Here is a 14,745-nt window from a genome sequence, read left to right on the forward strand (position 1 = left end):
CTTTTACATAAGTGTTGTCTATTATGTACCATTTTTAATATATTCATAACATTAGCTACATCCGTGCTGATGTGTGTCTTTCTAAGTAGCCTGACTTTTTCTAGTCAGTACAAGCTATTAATTAAGATCTTGGGTACTTACCAGTTGTCCTAATAACGTCATACATGTTACCATAAAACTTGTTGAAAATCCTGTGCATTCTTATAAGAAGGATAATCATTCAGGAGATGTCAAAATAAGTCTGAGTCAGAAATGCTGGCATTGTTGTTTTCACTAAGTAATTCTTCTCCATTCTTATTTCTAGTGTGCCAACTGGGCTTGAAGGCATGAAAGAACAGGACCTTTGCAACAAGATAATAGCTAAAATCCTAGAAAATTATAATACACTGTTTGAAGTTGAGAGTACAGAAAATGATAATAGGAGGTGTGAAAACCTGACGAGGCTTATCAGAGTAAAAGTAAGTAAAATTAATATTTAATTTTCAATATTGCTATAATTTTGATGGAAGGTTTTATTTAAATTCGTATTCATCATAAAAATCTCATATAGATATAACTTTAGACTGTCCTATATGTGTTAATTTCTTCTTATGAAATCTATTCTACCAAATGTTTATTAGGTTGATTTATATTCTAAGATTCAAAAAATAGTGATTTTATGTTTTGTTGTTGCTCTAAAGCCATCTTACGCTGGGTGTGGTGACACATGCCTGTCATCCCAGTATTTGGGAAACTGATACAAGATCACAACTTTGAGGACGGCATCAGCAACTTATCAAGACTCTTGGATAAAAATAGGTCTGGGTGTGTAGCTTGGAGGTAGAATGTCCCGTGGTTCAATCACCAGTCTTCTTCACAAGAAAAAAAAAATCTCAAAAACCTCATGTGAGCTGGTTAATTGGGCAATCTATCCTTTCTGTGGAACCCTATTGTTATAGTAGAGTCACATTCAATAGTGTGTTGAGTGCTGACACGCTACTCAGACTGCAGATCCCTGGCAGTAACATTACTCTTTTTGTCTCTCTGTGTCTGGCACACTTTCAAGCTCAATCTCAGATTATAAGTTCCATATATTAGTCTTTGGTAGCTATTATGAGTAAAGGGTGCTACTTTAAAGACCCATAAAGGAGTCTTTGGCAATACTACCTGCATTTTATATATTATTGGGCAACAATTTATATAGTATCCTTTACACATTAGACAAATTCACATAGGTCTCTTAAGACCTTACATTTGAGAGCCAGAGGATAAACATCCAAAGCAAATCCTCCTGAAATGGGAAAAGCAGGAAGGCATCTTGTTTCCTTCTCATTTATACTGAGGCAGATCATGAGAAAGTTTTCCTTGGGTTTTCTGAGACTTATCAGATTTACAGATTACGCTATACTCCTAATGCTGCATTTTCAAGGAACAATGAATCCAGCAGCACTTGGTTTGGGCATTTGAATGAGTGTTTTTATCTCTTCTTCCAGTTGAGGCCATGACTTTGAAGAAGGATAAAAGGTTATGGGTATCACATAGCATCCTACCAAGCGGGAAAGGAAGACCCATATTAGGTTCTCTTAACTGGAGCTTACCCTGTTAATACAACACACTCAGTAGAAGGCAGAGAATGTGTCTCCTGAGAACTGAGAAGTATGCACTTAGCAGGCATCTTGCCAACCTGATACCAAGAACTTTAAGCTGAAACTTGAGTGAGGAGAAAACAATGCTCAGATAAAATGATAAAAGGAGATAGAGAATTCCAGGTGTAACCTACATTGGAGATAATACAGTGTCTGAAAACAAAAGTGTCATTGATTCACAAGAGGAAAAGAACTTCAGCTTTGCTATGGAAAAATTAAAATAAATTATTTTTAAGAAGAAAAAAACTCCCTCAAGTTTGTTCCTCTGCTGCCCTTAGAACTAAACAAAGTATCCTTTTTTTAAATATTGAAAGGCAATTGACTATTTCAGCTAACTCTCTCCTATACAGTTTTAGCACTCAGTCCTTTTTACTAGGGCTTAGAAAATAATAACATAAACCTAAAATATAATTTGAGTAGATAAATACGATCTTTTAGGCATAAGAAATTTGCTGAAATATAGCTAATTGCTGGAATATGCCAGTGGGAAGTTAAATGTTGTGCAAGACATATGACACATACTAAGATATGTGGATGAATGTCCTACTTGGAAATCCTTGAGCAAATATGCTGAAGCCTGATGGATAACATAGGATAAGAGCACAAGACACATGAAGAGATAAAATGAGGAGCCAAATACCAATATATTAGGTAGATGAAGCATGTGACTGCTGTTCTCCTATCATAGATCTGGCCCAAAGGCAGGGGAATGACATGATTAGAAACTATGTGTCTATATTATGGAAGTCTCATTCTGCTCAAGCAGAAATTTGATGCATTTTTAAAAAACCAATCTTGCTGGTAGCCTTGTCTCTAAGAAGGTACAGAATAAAAGAAGGGAATATAGTTTTCTGGACTGAATTATAACCAATACGGGCAAAATAGAAATTATGGAAATCACTTTAAAAGAATGTACCAATGCCATTTTAGAGTTTTGTAATAATAGAAGGAGAACATGCTGGCCATTTTTAGATGTATAAAACTGGGCAATAAGTGTTTTAAAATGGAAAAACCTCCTTCAAGTGGAAACTTTGAGGAAAGGTAGATATTTAAGTGGCCTTTGAGTACTGTAAAAGCTGATGAAATTGCCAGCTGCTGATTATAGGACATGGCGTGGGATGTAGGAAACCTTCTAGGCTGAAGAATGGGCTTTAAGGAATGCAATGTTTATGTAGTGACCACCACACATTGCTGGCTGGTCTATAGGAAATAGTGGGAAAGAGATAGATGTCAGTGTTCACCTGTATGAGTACTAATCATTAGAGAAATGCAAACAAAACCAATGAGATATTATCTCTTGCCTATTAGGATGGCTGTTACCTAAAAGATAGCAAGTGGTGGTGAAAATGTGGGCAAAGGGATCCCTGGCATATTGTTGGTGAGAGTTTAAAATGATGCAGCTACTGTGGATAATAATAGTAGGCAAGTTCTTCAAAAACAAAAATAGAACTACCTATGATTCTGAGTTCTACTTCTGGCTATTCATCAAAAACATTGAAATCAGGATCCATTTGCATGTTTGACATAGCATTACTCACAATAACCAAGATTTGAAAACAGTCTAAATATTGATGAGTGGGTGAGGGCTAGAGATAATACGGCATATAAGTTCAAGGGAATATTAAAGGAAGGAAATCCTGTCATGTGCTACAACATGGATGAAACTTGAGGACATTATACTAAGTGAAATAAGCTCATCACAGGGCAAATACTGCCTGAATCCATTTATATGAGGTATCTAAAATAGTCATACTCATAGGAACAGAGAATAAAATAGTGGCTGCCAAAGGTGGGGAAAGGGAAATTAGGGACTTGCTATTCAGTGACTCTAAGGTTTGAGTCATGCAAAATAATGTATTTTAGAGCTGTTCTCTTCAACATTGTACCTATGGTTCACAATACCATATTGTTCACTTAAAAATTTAAGAGGATAGAACTCATGTTAATTGTTATCACAATTAAAAAGCAAAACAAAAAGCTAGCATAGAATTTGGGAGTTAAAACTCACTCATAGAAATGGGAGAATGATTAATGGCATAAGAAAAGAACAGGATGGATTTAAATGAAGTTGTATTTTAGATATTTTATTCCTTTGCTACAAGAAGGAGGTTGGTGTGACTCTCAGAGAAGCATTTTTTTTTTTTTTTTTTGGTCATGGGCTGTCAAAAGTGGTAGCAGAATGTCTATATCTGTTTGTCTGTCTTTAGTCAGCAGCCACAAAACATGTCCTGTTTACTACAGTGCATTCATCTGCCTCTCCCTAATAGGGTTCCTCTACCAAGAGGCCAGGCGAAAGCTAAGGAAAAAGGCTTATCTCCCTCACTCCCCCTTAAACTCCTGCCATTCTTTAGGAACAAGTCCTGGTGCCTACAGAGATTTTCCAGGTTCTGCAATGGTTTGGCCATGTCAGTAGATCCTCTTAGTCCAGTGGAGTTTTGCATAAACCTCTTAGCCCTGTGACACATGGAACAGTCTATGGTCCGCTGAATGTCTGAGAATGTATGCATTTGCTCTTGAGTTTTGGGTCAATATTCTGATGAATTTGGCAAATGGTCTTCATAGTCAGTGATCTAGAGTTATAGCCATTTTTTTGCTTCACTTAATATGAAATTTTCTTTTTTTTACTTTATTATTTTTGATTCTTGTGGATTTCAAGGAATGAGAATAAGTAGAAATAATTTTATTTTGCCAGTATGGCTATACTTCTGAAAAACTGGGTCAGGAGAGGCACATCTTTCAAGTAGGCATCTAACAGCCATGATTTAATTCCTCTGGCTGCAGAATAACTCTAGATTTCTCCATTAAAAATATCATCTAAATTGAGGCCTACGTGATGCTGTTCTGTCATGTCCACTCAAGAATTAAACTTAATCGCCCAGATGCTTACATAGACAAAATCCAGCAACAAAAGTATGGTTAAAGCTGGGTATGGTGGCACACACTTGTAATCCCAGTACTTGAGAGGCTTAGACATAAGGATTGTAGATTCATGGCCAGCCTCAGCTACTTAGGGAGGCCCTCTGCAACTTAGTGAGACTTGTTTCAAATAAAGAATAAAAAATAAGGCAGGGGTGTAGCTCGGAGATAGAATGCCCTGGGTTCCATCTCCAGTACCACATAAAAGTATGGTTGAAATAGTTGATTATAGATTCTTAGTTGTTGTTATATTAATTAGGTACCCACTATGAGCAAAGCATTATTCTAAGGAGTGAATAAGGAAATATAAGGAAATATAGCAGTGAACCATAATAAAAAAAAGTATTTTTTTACCAATTTTATATTCTAATGTGGATATGATCATTGATATTTTATTTTATTTTTATTGGTGCATTGTAATCATATATCACATTGGAATACAAGACTTGAGAGGATATACAAGCACCCATCATCCAATTAGCTCTCATCCAGCCCCCATCCCATTCCCTCCCCCTCCCTCGATCCCATGCTTGTTTGGTGATTAACTTTGATAAATTTGTTTATGTACCTCCTGCATTTTAAAGAGGTTCCATCCTCCCCTATTCCATACCCTCTGATTGGTCACCTTAGTTGCTTCACTATAGGGCCCTTTCTATAGCTCGACTTCTTCCTGTTTCCCCTTTCCTCCTAGTTATTGCTGATTAGGGGAAGCATCTGGTTTTTATTTTCTGCGATATTTCTCTGTGCATGACGCGTTGCAAGTACCAATCCCACTCTTGATGGCCCCAGTTGTGGCCTGGCTACCCAGTGGACTGATTGAGACCTCGCTGGCTCAAGCAGCAGCCTTGCCTCATGGGAGGCCCTGATTCTGGTCTCGCTCGCCCCGACACCGGCCTAACCCCTCAGCTGGCACCCATCCCGGCCTCCGTGGCCCCAGCACCGGCCTAGCCTCAAGGCAAGCTCCGATACCAGCCTTGGAGGCCTCAGTAGTGACCTTGCCTCACAGAAGGCTCCGATGTCGGCCGCTGGCCCCAGCTCCGGCCTAACCTCTCGGCAGGCTCTGATCTTGGCCTCAGAGGCCCCATCACTGGCCTTGCCTCATGGCAGGCTCCGATCCCGGTCTCGCTGGCCCCGGCATCGCCCTAAACCCTCGGAAGGCTCCGATCCCAGCCTCGGAGGCCTCAGTAGCGGCCCTGCCTCACGGAAGGCTCCGATGCCAGCTGCTGGCCCCGGCATCAGCCTAACCCCTCGGCAGGCTCCAATCCTGGCCTCGGAGGCACCAGCACCGCCCTTGCTTCACGACAGTCTCCGATGCTGGCCACTGGCCCCGGCATCGGCCTAACCCCTTCGCAGGCTCCAATCCCGGCCTTGGAGGCCCCAGTAGCAGCCTTGCCTCACAGCAGGCTCCGGTGCCAGCCATTGGCCCCTGCACCGGCCTAACCCCTTGGCAGGCTCCAGTCCCAGCCTTGGAAACCCCAGCACCAGCCTTGCCTCACGGCAGGTTTCAATCCCGGTCTCGCTGGCTCTGGCACTGGCCTAACCTCTCAGCAGGCTCTGATGCTGGCCTCGGAGGCATCAGCACCGGCCTTGCCTCACAGCAGGCTTTGATGCCAGCCTCGCTGGCCCCGGCACCAGCCTGATCCCTCGGCAGGCTTTGATCCCGGCCTTGGAGGCGCCAGCACCGGTCTTGCCTCACGGCAGGCTCCCATCCCGACCTCACTGGCCCCGGCATTGGCCTAACCCCTTGGCAGGCTCCGATCCTGGCCTCAGAGGCCCCAGAACTGGCTCCGATGCCGGCCATTGGCCCCTGCACCGGCCTGACCTTTTGGCAGGCTCCAATCCCAGCCTCGGAGGCCCCAGCACCGGCCTTGCCTCATGGCAGGTTCCGATTTCGGTCTCGCTGGCTCCGGCATTGGCCTAACCCCTTGGCAGGCTCCGATCCTGGCCTCGGAGGCACCAGCACTGGCCTCGCCACACGGCAGGCTCCGATCCCGGCCTCTGAGGCCCTGGCACCGGCCTTGCCTCACGGCAGGCTCCAATGCCAGACACTGGCCCCGGCATCGGCCTAACCCCTCGTCAGGCTCCGGTCCCGGCCTTGGAGGCCCCCACACTGGCCTTGCCTCACGGCAGGCTCCGATCCTGGCCTTGGAGGCCCCAGCAGTGGCCTTGCCTCCTGGCAGGCTCCGATGCCAGCCGTTGGCCCCAGCATCAGCCTAACCCCTTGGCAGGCTCCGATCCCAGCCTCAGAGGCCCCGGCACCGGCCTTGCCTCACAGCAGGCTCCAATGCTGGCCACTGGCCTCGGCATCAGCCTAACCCCTCGGCAGGCTCTGATCCCGACCTCAGAGGCCCTAGTAGCTGCCTTGCCTCCTGGCAGGCTCTAATGCCGGCCGTTGGCCCCGGCATCGGCCTAACCCCTCGGCAGGCTACAGTCCTGGCCTCAGAGGCCCCCAAACTGGCCTTGCCTCCTGGCAGGCTCCGATGCCGGCTGTTGGCCCCGGCATCAGCCTAACCCCTCGGCAGGCTCCAATCCCAACCTCAGAGGCCCTAGTAGCGGCCTTGCCTCCTGGTAGGCTCCGATGTCGGCTGTTGGCCCCGGTATCTGCCTAACCCCTCGTCAGGCTACAGTCCTGGCCTAGGAGGCCCCCAAACTGGCCTTGCCTCATGGCAGGCTCCAATCCTGGCCTTGCTAGCCCCGGCACCAGCCTAACCCCTCGGCATGCTCTAATCCCGGCCTCGGAGGCCCCAGCAGCAGCCTTGCCTCCTGGCAGGCTCCAATGCCAGCCGTTGGCCCCAGCATCAGCCTAACCCCTCGGCAGGCTCCAATCCCAACCTCAGAGGCCCTAGTAGCGGCCTTGCCTCCTGGTAGGCTCCGATGCCGGCCGTTGGCCCCGGCATCGGCCTAACCCCTTGGCAGGCTCCGGTCCCGGCCTCGGAGGCCCCAGCACCGCTCTTGCCTCATGGCAGGCTCTGATCCCAGCCACACTGCCCCTGGCATTGGCCTAACCCCTTGGCAGGCTCCAATCCCGGCCTTGGAGGCCCTAGTAGTGGCCTTGCCTCACGGCAGGCTCCGATGTCGGCCATTGGCCCCGGCACCAGCCTACCCCCTCGGCAGGCTCCGGTCCCGGCCTCGGAGGCTCCAACACCGGCCTTGCCTCATGGCAGGCTCCAATCCTGGCCTCGCTGGCCCCAGCACCGGCCTAACCCCTCAGCAGGCTCCAATCCTGGCCTCGGAGGCCCCAGCACCAGCCTTGCCTCACAGCAGGCTCCAATCCCAGCTTTGCTGTGTCTGTTGCTGGCCTCACCCCTCAGCAGGCTTCAATCTGAGAACCCTCTTCGCCCAACCATTTGTCCCCTGTTCTTGAGAGTGCGTGGTGGTAGCATTCTGCCCCTGGGGTTATTACTTCAAAGGTTCCAGGTATAATGCATCAGATCTCTGCCTCCCCAGAGTACTGGCCACTGCCATAGCCACTGCCTCCACCATTTCAAATCTTTCCCAAGCCCTTTTTACTCTGAATGTTGTCCAGTGTTCCTAAGCATGCACGATGGTAGCATTCGACATTTGGTGTAATTTCTCCAAAAAAATAAGGTTGGTAGGATCCGATTTCTGCTTCTCCTGAATACAAGTCTCCACCACCATCGCAGAGACCACTTTCAACATCACCTTTCTCCTTGGTCTCCGCTAAACTCTCTCCTTACAGGTGATGTCCTCGATTCTTAACAATGTAGAGAAGCAGCAGTCCTCCTTCACGGGGAATTTTTCCATAAGTTCCAGTTTATTTGGATAAGTTTTGTCTGCATCTCCAGTATCCTGGCATCCTCCACAGCCTTCTTAACCCCTCTCTGTTATTTTTCTTTTTTCTTTTTCTTTTCCTTTTTTTTTTCTAATAAGAGAAGACAGTATGTGTGGTTTGAGGAGGTAGTGGGATCAGGTACTCAGTAGTACTGTGCCGGCCCGGTTTCACCATGGGTCCAGTGTGCTCCGCACTACTCCACCTGGGGCCCAGAGTCCTGCGACCCGGGCCCCGGCTGTTCCGGGGTCCGGCGTGCCCCACCCGACCCCTGCCCGGGATTCTGATCATTGATATTTTAAAAATAAAATAGGTAGTATGTCAAATGGTGATATGACTTGTGAAGCAAAAGAGCAGGGAAGGGCAGATGGACTACTAGTGAGGTAGAAGAGTGACATCTGCACATTATAAATAGGATGCTCAAAGTGTTTCATTGACAGGAGACACTTGAAGAAGCAAAGGAGCAAGCCATGAAGACACTTGAGAATAGCATTCTGGAAAGACAGAGAAATGGAACAAAGGCTTGAGATGAGGGATGCTTGGTCTGTTTGATCAGCTGAGTTGAAACACATCATAGTTAGACCATAGTGAACAAAGGGAAAGTAAAAGGAAATGAGATCACAGAAGTGACGAGAACTCTTACCAGTCACCGTAGGGACTTTGACTCTGAGTGAAGCCACTAGACATTGAGTAAAAGGTTGACATGATCTGACTCATATATTAAGAAGTTATTCCTACTTCCAGGTTGTTGGAAAGGGCAGACCAGAGCAGGGAGACCCTTTGGGAGTTTATCACAGTAATGCCAGTGTGAAGTGCTGGTGGCTTAAGCCAGTGACAAAGATAAGAAGAGCTACTCTGCCTAGTTGTCCACTTGGTGTATAAATAATAAGTGTATAAATTTAAGAGAGCTCATGTAGCTGGTTGTGGTGGTGCATGCCTGTACCTAGTACCTGGGAGTCTGAGACAGGAGGATCATAGGTTTGAAGATACTTCAGCCAGTACTGAGGCTCTCAGCAAACTAGCAAGACCCTACTACCAAAACAAAAACTAAATATAGAGCTGAGGTAGCCCAAAAGTGAAATGTCTTTGGGTTCAACCCTCGTACCTTCCCCAAAGAGAATTCGTGTAAAGTACATATTGTGAGTAATATTTTGTTATATATACATATAACATATGCATAAAACATATCATGAGTTATATATTGCTAAACATCTAGAAGTATTTTGATAAGTATAACCCTAACCCAAATAAGCATCTTTAAAGCTTGCTTTTTGGGGGAGAAGGTGGTACTAGGGATTGAATCTAAAGACATTCTGCCTCTGAGCTCCAATCCCAGCCCTTTTTGTATTTTATTTTGAGACAGAATCTCACTAAGTTGCTGAAGGTCTCCTTAAGTGGCTGAAGCTGAGCTTGAACCTGCCATCTTTCTGCCTCAGCCTCCCAAGTACAGGGATTATGGGCATGTGCCACATGTCTGAGAGCTTGTTTTTTATTAGATAATATTGCTATTGCCCATTGTATCTTTGGGAATTTTGCATTTTCTTCAGAACTTATGTCGTTCATGGGCCATGTTTTTCTGTGTATCACTTAACTAGAAAAATCTTTGTACTTTACTGTTTTATTTGGTTATAGGAAATAAGCAGTAGTAATTTTGAGCCATAGCATATCACTAAATTGGGGAGTGGCAATTAAATATTAACTTTTGGGTTTAAAATTGAAGTCTGGCTATAAAATCATTAGCTGATTTTCTTCTATGACTCATGAGGCAACTCTCAAAACAGTCATTTAAAAGAGCTCTGATCAGAAGCAAAATGTTAAAACAGTCTTCCATAATGATTAGTTGAAAGGAAGTGCGCTCTTTTTAATATATGTTATGGCATGTCTGATTACAAAGTTCATTCTTATTCATGTAGAGCCAAAGTCACTCATCACATAAACTGATGTATCACATGAGCTCCATTACACGTGTTTCCATTTTTATTAGAGGCTATGGCCTGAGCACTATTACCTTCAACAAATATTTGCTCACTTTTTTTATCCAAGGTTATTCAGTGCAAAGCACAGGACTGAGTGCTGGGATGGGAGTTGAGGGGGGAGCTCAGAAAATAAACAAAACATGTCCCTGTCCCTAAGGGATCTGACAGTCTACAACCACCAGTGTCAGCACAGGAATAGAGGATAAAAGGCAGAGGGGCATAACTTACACTGTTATTCTACACATATCATCGCATTTACTTCTCACAGTGACCCTCCAAATCAGGGATCTTAGTCCCACTTTGCAGATGAGAAAACTAAAAATGGTAGACTGTAGCAATTTATCCAAAATTAAAAATGATAATCTCACATAACAGTTTCATTTGTCTGATACCAAGCTTTTGATGACTTAAAGATAACATTTCAATATTTCTTTTTTCTTTCTTACCAGAGAATATTTTTTTCTTTTTTTTTAAGTGAAACTATCATATATTTATATATTTATTTTTCAGAAAAAAATCTATCCTAATATGGAATATGGACTCTAGGTACCCAAAACGATCTCGAAAAAGAACAAAGCTAGAAGATATATATTTTCTGATTTTAAACCATACAAAGCTACAATAATTGAAACAGTGTAGTACTGTTCTAAAGGCAGATATATAAACCACTGGAGTTAAATAAAAGCCTAGAGATAAATTCTTCCATATATTGTCAAGTTATTTTTGACAAGGTTTCCACGAACATTTGGTGGAGGAAATAATAATCTTTTAACTAAATATTGTTGAAAAAAGTTTATAGTCTTAAAATTTTTGAGTTTTAAGTAGGACTACCACGTCATGAGCATTTGTACATTTATTCACTCACTAAGTACATATTGTAGCAATCTAGTTTCAGGGGAGTACTTGAACCCAGTTCTGTGGACTCTGGTTCTGTAGACTTTCCCTCCCATCTCTCCTCCCTCCCTTCCTTACTTTCTCTTTTGTGTGGAATTGGGGATTGAACCCAGGGCCATCCTACCTCTAGGTTACATCCCCAGCCCTATTCTATTTTTTATTTTGGAAAAGGGTCTCATTAAGTTGCTGAGGCTGGCTGTGAACTGGTGACCTCCTGTCTTAGCCTCCCTAGTACTGGGATTATAGGCGTGTGTCATCACTCCCAGCTACCTTGTAGGTTTTCACTACACCTAGCTTTTTCTGTAGACTTTGGGGAATACTCCAGACTTCTGGGAAGCAGGTAGGAAATAAGAGATGTTTTTGTTTGTTGTTTGTTGTTGTAGTCTGAATTTTATCTTCTTTTTATATTGATAAACTTACATAGGAAGAAGGATTAACTTGTAACCACCATATGTTTTTTATAATTTTGAACACCTAGAAATTCAAAGGTAGCACTAAATTGAAATTCATTTCTTTATCTCTTCAGGCAAATCTGTCTTTAGATGGTGATTTATGAGTTTTAGATAACTTCTGAGTTTGAAGGTTAAAAATATTAAATGATGTTTAGGAAAAGCAAAGATAAAATTGCACGATGGAATGTTGTTTGCTGGTAAAACTACTAGTGGAAAATAATTATATTATCAAGAAGTATAAAGCATTTAGTAATAAAAGTAGAATTAAAGTTTATTGCTTAGCTTGGAGTGCCTTTATGGCTCTACTTTTCAGATTATAGTTATATATTTACAATTCAGATTGCTGTTAATTTCTTCTCCCTAGTTTTGTTTTATAGAGTGATTACAGATAAACACTTGAAAGTCATGTCTGCTCAGGAATTATTGAGATAGATTAGTTGTATCTACCAGGTGTTACATTCCTTCCCTCCTATAAAGAGGATTTTTTTGTGTGTGTGGTACTGGGGATGGAACCCAGGGGCCTTCTACCTCTGGGCTACACTCTCAGACCTATTTTATACTTTTTATTTGAAAACAGGGTCTCTTTAAGCCAGTGGAGGCTTGCTTCGAACCTGTGTGATCCTCCTGTCTCAGCCTCCCAAGCGCGGGGATTACAAGTGTGTGCCACCACACCTAAAGAGGAATATTTAGCAGAAGAAAAGTTGTTCTTGTTTATAAAAAAAACACCAGTATGCTACATAACCTATCCACTGTTTACAGGGAGATGGTAATACTCTGAAACTGACATCTCAGAAGTTGCCTACTTAAAATCATTATGGCTGTCTAACTGGCAAATGGGCACCAGTCAATGACGAGTCAATATTTATAGATTTTCAGATATTAATTTCATTTTCTATAGAGCTGAATTTCTAATATGTTCTTTACTTATTGTCCTAGGGATAGAAGTTATACTTTTGTTAGAAGTACCTAGACATGCATTTCCCTCCAGGGAAGCCCTTGACCAATGCATAAGGAATATTAGATATAAATTTTGAGTTCCTCTCTTCCTTGGTTGAGATACTTTTAAAGTGTGTGTTTTACAGTTTCCCAAAATTTCCCCCTAAGTTTAAGCTTCAGAACTCTGTAGAAGCAGAATAATGACATTCCTCATGGACTGTCTCCTTCTCTGCTGTCATCTCCATTCCTCTACTTAACAGCCTAAACACATATCTTGGTCTCAGTTCAGGTGGCAAGATCTGCTTCTGCTGGGTGCATTCGTGTAGGTCCAACTCAGATAACCTCAAGTTCTGCTCTACCAAGTAGCTCCCCATTCCTCAGGTTCAGTTCTTTTTTTTTTTTGTGGTACTGGGGTTCCTGGAAGCCCTCCCTCCTCCGGGCTACACCCCCAGACCTATTTTATATTTTTGAAACAGGGTCTCTTACGCCAGCACGGCTGGCTTCGAACCTGCGCGATCCTCCTGTCTCCGCCTCCCAAACGCGGGGATTACAAGCGTGCGCCACCACGCCTGGCTTTTTTTTTTTTTTAAATAAATCTCACATTCTGCCTTACGTGAGTTGGTTTCTTCTCTTGTTTTGCATTTTAAGTTCTTTAAGGCTTAAGAACAATATATTTCCTTACACACTAGCTTTTCTCTAAAAGTTGTGGAGCAACTCATACATTCTTGAGTCTTCTGGTTCTTTATATTTACTCAAAATGTTCACTAAATTGTACCATATTTATATAAATGAATAATAAGCTCATATTCCCTTCTGGAGAGTCATAATAACTATGCTAGGCATTAATTGTTCACATGTGTTAGCACATACAATAAAAGCTTGCTGAAGAGACTTCCACCTACCTAATTCATTTTGACAGATTAATCATTTCTCTACATTCCCCTTTGCTATGAATGTTTTCTCCTATACTCCTGTCAAAATGTAACTACCATTATAACAGTGTTAAATATGAGACCCTTGAGAGGAATGTGATGAGCACTCTACCTTCATGGTACATACCCTTATCTGACCTTAGACCTTCATGTCAGGAGTGAGTGGGTTCCTAATGAAAGGAAAGGTTCAGCCTGCTTTCATGACTCTCTGTCTCACATGTGGTCACTTACCCTCCTGCTATGCTGTGATGCAGGGTGAAGACCCTCACCAGATGCTGACATCTGTTCTTGGACTTCCTGGCCTCCAGAACCATGAGCCAGATAAATTTCTGTCATTCATAAATTAGCCAGTCTGTAGTATTTTGTGATAGCAGCAGAAAAAGGACTAGGACACCCTGTAAGACAGACTGACCACCATGTTTATAGTAGTACAATTCACAAGTGCCAAATAATGGAACCAACCTAAGTGTCTACCAAAGATATATGCATAAATAAAATGTGTTGTATATGTGTATGCACCATGGACTTTTATTCAACCATAAAGAATAAGTAAACTATGTCATTTTCAGGAAAGTGAATAGAACTGAGCGTATTAGGTTAAGCCAAACCACATTAGCTTAGTAGTTTGTAATTATTATCAGTGTGCTATCATCTCTTCTCCAGATCACCAAGTAGAATCCAATCAACTTTTGTGAGTTTGACCCCAGAACACCGAATGCAGCTCTGTGATAGCTCCTCACTGTTGGAACGTTTTTTGTACCTACCTTCACCCATCATTGTATTACCCTGGCAGTTAGAAAATGTGTGATTATCTGCTTCTCCCATCAGAGTGAGTCCACCAAATTTTTCTGTTGTTAGGAAATTAATACCAAAAAGGAGATAAATGAAGGCATTGACGTGGTTTTTCTCTTTAAGCAAATATTTACTAGAAACCTGCTGGACAGTTAGATACATTGATCACAGATCTTTGCTCTCTTTGGGGGTGAGAGACAACAAACAAATAAATTTAAAAATTGAACAAAGCAATTAAAAATTTAAAAAATACCCTAATTGAAATGAAGCAGGTTAGAAAGAGAAGAGCATAGGCAAAGGCAGCCTCTGTAGATTGGGTAGTTAAAAAAGGCTGCTCTTGCTGGGCGTGGTGGCGCACGCTTGTAATCCCAGCATTTGGGAGGCTGAGACCTGAGGTTCGCGGTCCGTGGACAGTCTCAGCTACTTAGTGAG

The 14,745-nt window shown here is 43.1% G+C and overlaps 1 protein-coding gene across 1 annotated transcript in view; it reads left to right on the forward strand.

Annotated features, from left to right (window-relative positions):
• FAM13A (family with sequence similarity 13 member A) overlaps window positions 1-14,745 on the forward strand; it is a gene marked incomplete at both ends in the record, with an annotated part of 316,801 nt that overhangs the window by 116,177 nt on the left and 185,879 nt on the right. The window contains one exon of the mRNA XM_080697200.1: window positions 305-458. Coding sequence (XP_080553326.1) covers window positions 305-458 — 154 coding nt within the window. The remainder of the gene's footprint in view (window positions 1-304; window positions 459-14,745) is intronic.

Source organism: Muscardinus avellanarius, assembly GCF_963383645.1.
Source record: "Muscardinus avellanarius genome assembly, chromosome: 6".
NCBI classification, from domain to species: domain Eukaryota; kingdom Metazoa; phylum Chordata; class Mammalia; order Rodentia; family Gliridae; genus Muscardinus; species Muscardinus avellanarius.